Below are 11,342 nucleotides of genomic sequence, written 5' to 3' on the forward strand. Positions count from 1 at the left end.
ACAACACTTCACAGCCTCACAGGGCATGCAAAGAGCACGTCCTTCAACATGCCGCCATGTGTCCACCAATGAGGCGTAGGTGTTCAGCCTAATTTTCGTATAATTACACCCGCAAACACGCCGTTCAATGGAACACAGCACTGTCACAATGCCGCTGAGCGGCAGAAATAAGCATGGCGATAGTACTTATCTAGACCGGTTGGTCCTTCCTGTCACAAAAAGACAGAAAAAAACATGCGGCGCAAAAAAAAGAAAACTATTTATTATTTAATAATATAATCCTAACCCTAAGTTAGTATCTCCTAATTAAAGAAGATTCCTAGGCATGCGTTTATCAGGCACCTCATATAATAATATTTCTATGGTTCTTGCCTCCAGGTGTCAGGTGTTGTATTCTGGTTTGTATTGTGATCACACAAGTTCGTCAAACGTTTTTTCCTCTAGGAATCACCTAAATCACTGGGTAGTAGGCATCCGATTAAAGCGATTTCTAGGTAATTAATAACAGGCATAAGTAACTTTCTACGTTTAGTAAGTAAGGGATAAGTCTCTTAAGATTCTATAACTTTGGATATTAAGCTAAATGATAATATAGCACTTTATAGAGCTTACATTTGACTGAGTTATAGAATGCCAACCTTAAGACAAGGGAAACCCTGTTATTGTAGTAATCACACCGTATATGTCAAGATCAAGTTCATGATATATCTTGTAAGCTCTCTTATGGAATGTGATGATTGAGACGCGTTACCCGGATGTAGGTATTAGAAACGTGTATACCTCGTTGCCTTTAGAGCTACCGCTTCGATCGAATAGCTAGCATGTTCAACTGCGTATCAGAAGATCCTAGGTTCGATCCCGCGGCTTATTTAGGGTAGTGGACGCTTTTGGAGCCAGAGCCTTGATAATAATTTATACTCACGAAAACCCTTTTAGCATAAAAACAACACAACTAAGTACTTTATCATATCTATGTAGTAACATATGTTATTAATATGCTGTACTTGCCTTTACTTGTTCATATATTTACATAGGTTAAATATGATGTGGTCGGATCTTGCCCGTAACGATTATAATATAGTTTTCTTTATAAATCTTATGTCATTGTGTTTATTTTATATTGAATAACTGTCCTAACCTGCTACCTAACTTTGTTTCTTTTCTCAAATCATACATAGGTATTTGTCATTACTGTCATTCAGTGGCGTGCATTGGGTTTCTAACCAGGGTATGCATACAGCAGGAAAATAGCATAAAACGACAAAAATCTTCCTCATATACGAGATATATATTAGTTTTAGGGTAGGCAGATGCTTATGTGCATGTATGAAGTGCACGCCACTGCTGTCATTACAAGGCAAAGTTTTCCTAATGCGACAATGCAGCATGTTATGTCGATTTAACATTAATATATAACTATAACGTATATGATAAAGTCCAATTCCCTATCCTTGTGAGCTCACTCACACTTAACTGGCATCACAAAAAAAAGGAAGTGTACTTTTACTATAGAACGGAGATTTTTCAGCAGACTGCAGTGTATACATATAATCGTAAGATAATGTATACGCTTACATGCCCATGCATATATAAATTATTTAATGATTACAAATGCTAAAGCGTGTTTGGTTATTACCTATCGGCTCAGCACTTGCACGGATTTTTATTTATTTATCTAGCTTAGCATTAGTTTCCCTAATTCACTAGCATAGGCTTTCTATGATATTTTATTGCATACGATTATTAGGTACACATATATTAAACTGTTTTTAAATACTCATTCATTGATTTAATTTGTTACTACTTTACTCATTTTACTAAAAGATGTCTTCAAGCATATCAAATAGAATACAGAGCAACCCTTGTGAGTTCAGTCAGAGTGGGTACAACAAAAAATGTTCGCTCTCTCAGCTAAATAACACATACAGCTTAAATTCTTGAGTACATACCTAAAATCTACATATAGGTAGCGTCCTACTTACTATACTACCTTTCTATTTTGCATAGATTGCAAAATTTCGAAATTAATTTATTTCTAGTAGGCTTACTTAAACCTAAGCAAATTTGAAACGTCAAGTGTGTTTGTTTGTAGTGACTCTACCTACAACACCGATTGGGAAGGCAAATTCTACCGGGAAGAAGTCGGCAAGAAATTAAGCATTTGCTCTTTTTCAACATCAACCATTTACATTTTACATTTTTAACCTTCGTATTTTTATGTTTTGAGAGATGAAAGTCCAGCCGGATGCTTCTAAGCAACCTTGTCATTAAGAAATTCATCAACTTTAGATATACGTACTAACCTAACTGTAATCATATCAAAAAAGCGTGTACTGCATCCTGGATCCGAACGTAGAACATTTTTACCGCGAAAAAATCTTACTTCTGTCCATTAATTTAAATGTGAACCGGCTATGATAGGTAAATAAATGTAGCGATTGGGTTTGACTAATGCGAACTACGTATTTATAATTAAAATATATCAAAATTGATGACTAACGTTTGAGAAATAGGTAAAACCAAACCGGAATCAACAATAACCTGTGTACAACTTAATTAGGTAGATACTTGTACGGATACTGCTGAATTGGGAAAGATTGTATAATTTTTAACTAGCGACCCGGCCCGGTTTTGCTCTGGTGCAATGTGGGGCAGTTTTAATTGATTAATAATACAATTCTGTGGCACTTGTGGTAAGGTTTAAGCATCATTTTCAATATAAGCGCTGAAAATTATATTTGTTAAGTCATTACAAATTTCTGAAATTCTTTGCTTTTGCCTCCTATGGTTTTTTTCGCGGTAAAAATGTTCTACGTTCGGATCCAGGATGCAGTACACGCTTTTTTGATATGATTACAGTTAGGTTAGTACCTATATCTAAAGTTGATGAATTTCTTAATGACAAGGTTGCTTAGAAGCATCCGGCTGGGCTCTCTCAAAACATAAAAATATGAAGGTTAAAAATGTAAAATGTAAATGGTTGATGTTGAAAAAGAGCAACTACTGAATTTCTTGCCGACTTCTTCTCGGTAGAATCTGCCTTCGGTGTGGTAGAGTCACTACAAACAAACATACTTGACGTTTCAAATGTGCTTAGGTTTAAGTAAGCCTAGTTGAAATAAATTAATTTCGAATTTTGCAATCTATGCATGATTACTAAGTACATAGAAAACTTCCCCTTGAATTGTCGTTCTAGCGAGTGCTATCTAGTGGCGAAAAGTGTATTAGAATCAATTACGTAGTTTAAAAGCTAAGCGCAAAACAGCTGGGGCGACTTTGTTTTATACTATGTAAAGATAAAGTTAAAGATGAGAGAAAATAGTTTCTGTTTTTCCACCGCAGCCTTTGTCGTCACAGTTTATGTTTTTAACTTGACATGAAATAACATCGTGAGGAAACCTGCATGCCTGAGAGTTCCCCATAATGTTTTCAAAAGGTTTGTGGAGGCCAGCGTGGTGGACTACGGCCTTAGCCCCTTCTCATTGTGGGAGGAGACCCGTGCCCGTAGTGGGCCGGACATGGGATGGTATGATGACGATATGATGAGGTACTTTAAATTTATAATATAATATTAACTCAGGTCGTTTAACACTTAGTTTACCCGCTCCCGTTCCCTTAACGTGTAATGATATTTATGGATGCCCCTTAAATATAGCTGAAGTCGTACCTACCTATTCTAGGGGTGGGATAGACCTATTTCGGTCCCATGGTAATAAACTGTTTGTCATTCTACATGGAATCGCAGCAGAATCATATGTATGCATATTACGTAATATAGCTACTTACGGATGTACAGGTAGGCTGGAACTGCGGCCATTGTCACCAGGGAAGCGGTCAACGTTCTGACAAGTCACCTATGTTCAGTTGTGTGACTGATTACCGTTATTCATATCCTAGGAACTGCCTCGATACTCTAGTTTGGCAGTTCGACTTCCGATCATGAGGTTTTGGGTCCGTTTCCCGGGTTTGAAAAACAATATATAATTATTGAGTTTTTTATAATAATAATAATGTGGTACTGTGTTATAATAATAGTAACACAATAAAAGTCCACTAAAGCATATTGAAACAGCCTTTTGGGTCTTCGTCCAACAGAGGGTTGTCTAATAATGATATCCTAGCCGTTTAAATACACTTTATACACATAAACATGTATCTTAGCCCATACCTTTTAAGCAAAACTTTGTCATCAGATTGTTCGGTAAAGAAACATTTAAGTAGCTCTTGTATATCTAGTGGACAGGTGGGTACTGACAGAGTCTTTTTAGTATATTAACGTAATTCTTAAATTGTATCTAATGCTTAAATAGACTAAAGATCTAAAGCTGAGAGGATCTGCCCATAATCAGCACCCTGGGTTGTTGATCGCAGTAGATGGCAGTTTTAGCATAGAGGACGCTGCTACTCCTTCTCTGTTATTTGACTCATACGACCTATTCTACTTTCGACTTACCTATTATACTTTTAATTCCCTATTACAAATTACAGCAATAATCTAATTATGTGAGACCTAGTAACATTTTAATAGGCAATAGGCTGGGTAAGCTATGTTGACCCAAGACATTAAATGGATCTTGGCGAAAGGGGTTTGAATTATGAATATTTGAGTTTGAAGCCTGGCTTACCTCGGAAACCTGACACGTTGGACGACATCCTGGAGACGGATGTAGAATACTTTTATGCCGAGAAAACTAACGGTTCCCAAGTAGTTTTATAAAAAAAAACTCAGAAAAGGACGCTTAGTCGTGGGCAACAGCTAGATAAATAACTTAGGTACGCGATAGTAAAATATTATACTTAATACGTTGTAATAATATCAATCCGGAGTTTGAAGCTTGTGTTTTCCAGTGATCGTCTAAGCCTTGGATGAATATTAAGCAGCATGAGTAATACATTTTTGAACGGGCTGGGACTGTGCCCAGTTGCTATGAGTATGAACCTACCAAATTACAGTGGTAATCAGTTTGTACTGAGCGCGAAAAACAACGGCTGCCTACGCGATCACGAGCAAGTTCAAATTCGCAGTAAACACCAACAGGTTTTTTGTAAAATACACGACTATTTGTGAATCGCTTTATAAAGGCTGTCAGTAGCATAACAATAACATTGTGCTCGGTAAGCTTCGCCACGATGGAGCTCTCGGGTGTAGTTGTGTTAGCCCTAGTTAGCTATGTGACATGCACGCCATACGGATATGGTGTTAAAAGTGGTGCAGTAGCGAGAGGTAAGCACGATCAGTTTTCTATTTTAATCCCCGGACGTGAAAATAGGGGTGTCACTTGTTTATGTCATCGTAGAACTCTAAACTCCCGACTTGAATGCGCTTTTTTTTTTAAAGCAGAATTTGATTGCGAGAATCCTTAACTAAGTTTGAAAGTCAAAGTCATAACTTTCTTTATTCAATGAATTAAAACTTTAAATTTATTTCGATTGTTGTGAAAATACAAACAAATTATTAGGTAGGTAGGTAGGTACCGATATTTGACTACTAGGAAGCCAATAAAAGTTAACTTACAATCGGAAGTTTTCTTTACTTCACAAACTTTCATCCACTATTCTACACAGAGAGAGTCAGGTAGGTACTGGTAGTTCCAAGGATTAGCGCGTTAAAACAAACAAACAAACTCAGCATTATTATAATATCACCAGTGACAACATAAGTGGTAATTATAATACAATCAGTTTATTAAATTAATGAGATAGAGTGTTATTGAACGTAGTTGTTGCCTTTCTTTACGTAGTAACAGATAGATGTGATTATTTGCGTAGATATGCCTTTTTATAGAGAGTTCAATGAGGTGTGTGAGGAGTTTTTTTTTTATTTCACTTTTAATTTGAAAGATTAGAAACCAGGCCCTGAAAAAAAACTTTTATGATGTGAAGATGCGCGACGCGATTCGTTGGGCTGAGGTTATAGAAATCTTAATAAGTAACAGAGTAACAGTAGTAACTTGTTATTAAGATTTCGATGGTGGAGGGATATTGTGTAGAATAGTGAAAAGTTAAACGCAAACGAAGTCACCGATAACGGCTAGTACATTTAATATATTACAACTGAAACTGTTTTATTTTTATTCAATCATATTATCATCAATTTAAGGCCAATTATTTAGAATGGCTAGGCAAGCTAATTTGGTTCAAATTTCAATGAAAATTTTGCGAATATTTTTTTCATGTTAGTGGATAAAATGCATGTATGCGCGCAGCTACAACAACTACATATAAAGGAAATCTCTCTGGGCTTGTGAGACAAAATATTTTTTTCAATCTCTCTCTCTCTCAATTTCCTTATACCTAGTACTTTTTCGGGAAAAGCCGCACAGACTGTAAGCTATCCCTGTGCAGAGCTTATCAAGATCGGTGCTGTAGTCAAGCCAAACAAAGGTGAAAACCAAAAATTAGTATGGAAAAAATATTTAATGCTTAACTAAGACTTTTTTATTTATAGCTGAAGCAAACGCAGCATCCGGTGCATATGAAGCTTTGCCTGCGGTTCCCCTTAGTATTCCAAGTGGAAATGGGTATTCTGGAAGTTTCTCCAAGTCTTCATCATCCAGTTTTGCTTCTTCAAGTTCAAGTTCAAGCTCCAGTTCAAGTTCATTTAGTTTTGGCGGAAGTGCAGCTAATGGTGTAGCGGGAAATAGTATACCATCGACATTACACGGTGCACCTAGTATTAATAATGGTATCGGAGGTGGTGCTTCAGCTGCAGCTGTTGTCAGTTCTCTTGCCGGATCTACACCACTCTCGCAAAATGGATTACCTTGCGGGGGAAATAATTGTAATAACGCTGGAATTACAAACAGTAAATGCTCGTCAAATAACTGTGGATTGAGCGGATATCAACACAATTCGAATGATAATAAGAATTGTTTATCCGGACAGTGCCAACCAAATTCAGAAACATCAAATTCTCCGACAATCCAACAAACGGACTTGAACGATTTTGAAGTTAATATTGGTGGGAAATCTAAATCTAGTACCAATTTAGGCGGTCAAACGTCTGGTTATGATAAAATCGGATACCAAAATTCTCAGAATGACTGTTCCAATGGGAAATGTGCCATAAGTACTAAAGAAGCATCCGCTATACCTACAACATCGACACATCATAACCAAAAACCCTCATTAAAAAACTGTGACTCTCCGGATTCTGGATGTGATATTCTTATTCCTCTGGCACCCTCGGGAAGTGCTGTTTCAACTAATCCTCAAACACCCTCTATTCATTTAACTACTCCTAATGTTGGACCAGCTTGCTCCACTCACAATTGCAATCCTGCTTTAACCAGTGCCAATTTAAACAATGGAAAACCCTCAAGTTATCATGTTCCTATTCTTGGTGCAAACCCAAGTGTAGAATCACCAAATTATCATAGCAATACAAATCCCACAGGGACCTTGTATAATTTACCATCTACTACACCACCAAAACCTGATATAATGCACAAAATCCCTAGCTATTCAGATGGAATTTATTCTTCTCAATTACCAAGTAGCTCCGCTGGGTCTCCAAATTGTAATGGACAAAACTGTGATTCAATTATTAATCTAGCTTATCAAGCTCCATCCAATCCTTCCTGTAACAGACCTAATTGTGGTGTCCACCCAAATTATTCAGGACCCACTCCACAAGCTAGCTTGGTAAAGCCTGGAAATGCTAAACCTGAAAGTCATGATGGATTTTTGAAACCAAATTATTACAACCCAACTGCACATACAGGATCTGATGTTGCTCATCCGGTATCTTTAGATACACCAAAAACAAACACAAATATTTTAACACCTAGTCAAAATTCTCCGAGATACACAGGTGGATTTGGAGCCTCTAATAAGCCAATTGATGGCAATTTTGGACATATAAATCCAAACAGTGGATTTGGAACATCAGGAGCGGATGCACATGGCATAAAACTAGTACATAGTTTGATACCTTCTAGTCAGAGTAAGCCTTCGTATACTGGTGGTTTTGGAGGTTCATCGGGGTCGTTTGACACAAATGCTGGTGCTGGATCACATTACCAATCTAAGCCAGCTTCTAATCCAAATAATGTGTCGCATAATATTGGAATATCGGCTGGTTCTGGACATGATTCTACCGGGCTTACAAAACCAGATTCCGTCTTACCTTCTAGTCAAAGTAAACCTTCGTATGCTGGTGGTTTTGGAGGTTCAGCCGGGTCACTTGACACACATACTGGTTCCGGTTCACATTTTCAATCCAAGCCAGTATATAATCTAAATACTCTGCCTCATAATACCGGTATATCGACTGGTTCTGATTATGATTCTTCTGGTTTACCAATACAAGATTCCGGCTTTCCTTCTAGTCAAAATATTCCTTCATATACCTCAAGCGGATTTGAGAGACCGGCTAGTCCAGCTGAAGTTAACCCTGGTGTAGACACACATAATAATCCTCATGTTGGAGGAGCGCCTGTAACTGGTTTACATGGAACTTTTGGTATAAAGCCAGAGTCTGGTGCGGGTACCATTCAGAAAACTCCTATATATACTGGTGGTTTTGGTGGATCACCAGGCTCTTTTGACACAAGTTCTAAAATTGGTACACATGTTGAATCGAAAAAGAACCATGACATAATACCATCTGGCCCTAATACTGCAACATCCAGTGGTGACCATACAGGTTCCGTTGCAACATCACACTCTGGATCTGGTTCATATAAACCCCACGATATACAAAAACCAAGTCCTAGCCATATACCTGTCTCTAATGGATATAGCGCCGATGCAAATAATGCATTAAAACCTGGTTTATTTAAACCAGTTGATGAAAAAACTAAATTACCTCCATACTTAGGTGGATTTGGCGGTCCCTCAGGAATACTTAAACCAAATGAATATAGTGTGGCATCTAATCTCCCTACGTTACCTTCAGGTACACCTGCTTGTACAAGTGGAGTGTGCGGTTCGAAAACTCCTCACAGTTTGTCTAATGAAAAGGAAAATATTTTATCAAACGGAGCATCTAATGATGCCACCGCTTCTGCTGCTGCGAAAGCAGTAGTTTACTCGGGAAGTTTTGGTGGCCCACCAGGCTTATTTAAACCGTTTGATAATAAGCATCCAACAAATGAGCAAGGTGGACATACTGGGCAAGTTATAACAGGTGAACATGAAAAGTCTTCAAGTGTAGTTAATTCGGGACACGATAATACATTTTTCGTAAAAGATAATGAACCCAGCGATGTAAATAAAGCTCAGGTTGATTCAGGAAACACGGCTAACGCTGTAGCAAATGCTAATGCAGCAGCTTTTGCCAGCTCGAACGCGCTAAGTGCAAATCAGGGTCTCAGTTCATCCGGCTGCAATTCTGGATGTGAGTCTAATTATGATTCTGGAACTGGAGGAAGTTATGCTTCTAGCTTAGGCTCTACTAAAACCGGACTTTTAGCAGGACACGGAAGTCAAGTTGGCAGCTTAAGCTCTGCAAATAGTGTTGCGGGTGCAGCTGCTGGAGCCTTTGGAGCGGGAAGAAGTTTTTCCAGTAGCTCATCATCGGCTCATTCATCCGCGGGTGCCGCAGTTAAAGGAGGTAATTTTTACTTTTAATAAGAATAGATTTCATTCAAAGATTGCACAAAAATTCATAGAATGCACGGATATACAATGCATGTGGTACAGTCAGTATAGTGGTATAGTAAATCGAATAAAGCCTATTTTTCTTTTGGCTACTTAACGTTAACCAATAATTCCAATAATTAATAATGCTGGGAATCGCTGCATATCGGTTTAAGTATCTAGGTACATATAAACGCAGCCACGAATTCGCACTTGTCCGCTAAAACAAAACACTTAATAGTTGTTGTAAAGTAGTCTTATAAATATACCTTGAATGATACCTTTTAGTTTTACTCAATCTTAATTATATTCATAATCATTTCATCAGTTGTGGGTTTTAAATATATTTTAGTTGGACCATTGAGTTGCACGTTCAGATCTAAGCAGGAATAATAATTTTGTTTTTGCCGATATCCTATTGTAAGAGGACATTCTAACATTTTTACTATTCTTCAAAGATACCCGACCTCAGGGGTGGCCAGCCTCGGCAAATTTTATGACAGAATATAAAAGAAATAGAAAGTTTAAACTTATTAACAAAACCCTTAAAACATTACTTGCTAGAGAAAGCTTATTATAAAATAAACGACTTCCTAAATGAGAATATTTAATAATGAAAAAAATATGTCCGCTTCTTAATCTGGTTCAACGCTCTCACAGGGTTCCACTTTAAATGTATACATTAGATTGACATTCTCTTTTGAAAATATAATAATTATGTAATCTATATGACATTGTAATGGAATAAATAAATAAATAAATTATTTACCTACTACATGTACTTATAAAAGTAGTAGTTCGTAATAGGAAGGTATTAAATATGTGTTTATTTGTTCCAGGTTATGGGAGACGATAAGAGATACCTACATATCGACAACATTCAGCGGATTGCCTTCTATTGACACATAGTAGAAGATAAAAATCTTTGTTTATTTGTTGTTCCAATTGTTATGTATTAACGAAACAAGACTTGAGTATTTTAATGGCAATGTATTATGACATTATGTGATAAATTCTTTTGTAAGATAGATAGATAATAAGTTTTTACAATACTTTAAAATTAATTTCCTAAGACATTAATTACATATTTTATAACAATTGAATTACATTGTTGTAATTGAGTTACATGCTTTTCTTACATGGTTCCCCCAGCCCTATACTTAGAGTTACTTAAGAATAACCTAAGGGGCCGTTCATAAAATATGTGAGATGTTTAAGGGGGGAGGGGGTCGAGTCATATCTCATCTAATCTTACGTTGGAGAGAGGGGGGTCTCTGCAAATATCACGCAATTTTTTTGTTAAATTTTATCACACTTAAAATTAAACTCTGAGCAGTAAAAGCACGAAGCAATTCTTTTTTTTATTCTTACAATAATAATCCAACGCGTTTACGTAAGAATCCCACATTTTGAAAAATCTCACGTGAGAATGAAGGATTGGGGAGGCGGATGAAAAAAATCTCACGACATCTCTCCAGGGGGGGAGAAAATTACAGAAAATTAAAAAAAACACCTCACGTAATTTATGGACGCCCCCTAATAATTAAAAGTTAATTAACATGAATAGTAGGAAACAACTTTCCTATCACATAAAATAACAAATCAAATTCGCTTATGGGTGGACCAGAAGTAACTTATTCATTATCTTATTCATTGTTACTTACTTATAAAATAACATGTCTATCATATAACACACAAGGGTCATTTTACTGACAGTCGTCAGAACTAGTAAGGTTCTTTAAGTGCGAGTAAAAGGGTCA

The 11,342-nt window shown here is 36.9% G+C and overlaps 1 protein-coding gene across 1 annotated transcript; it reads left to right on the forward strand.

Annotated features, from left to right (window-relative positions):
• The first annotated feature begins 5,083 nt into the window (after positions 1–5,083).
• LOC120629940 (fibroin heavy chain-like) lies at positions 5,084–10,703 on the forward strand. Its single transcript, XM_039899034.1, has 3 exons — positions 5,084–5,224; positions 6,449–9,556; positions 10,422–10,703. Exons 1-3 carry the CDS (start codon positions 5,131–5,133, stop codon positions 10,436–10,438), a joined length of 3,219 nt encoding a protein of 1,072 aa, XP_039754968.1. The 5' UTR covers positions 5,084–5,130; the 3' UTR covers positions 10,439–10,703.
• The last annotated feature ends 639 nt before the right edge of the window (positions 10,704–11,342 follow it).

This window comes from Pararge aegeria, chromosome 2, assembly GCF_905163445.1.
Source record: "Pararge aegeria chromosome 2, ilParAegt1.1, whole genome shotgun sequence".
In the NCBI taxonomy this organism is placed as follows: domain Eukaryota; kingdom Metazoa; phylum Arthropoda; class Insecta; order Lepidoptera; family Nymphalidae; genus Pararge; species Pararge aegeria.

Excerpts from the sequence above, each read along its gene's own strand:
- LOC120629940 (XM_039899034.1), top strand. The coding sequence starts at position 5,131 with ATGGAGCTCTCGGGTGTAGTTGTGTTAGCCCTAGTTAGCTATGTGACA. Across the intron at positions 5,225-6,448 it reads AAGTGGTGCAGTAGCGAGAG|CTGAAGCAAACGCAGCATCC; the intron begins GTAAGCACGATC and ends TTTTATTTATAG.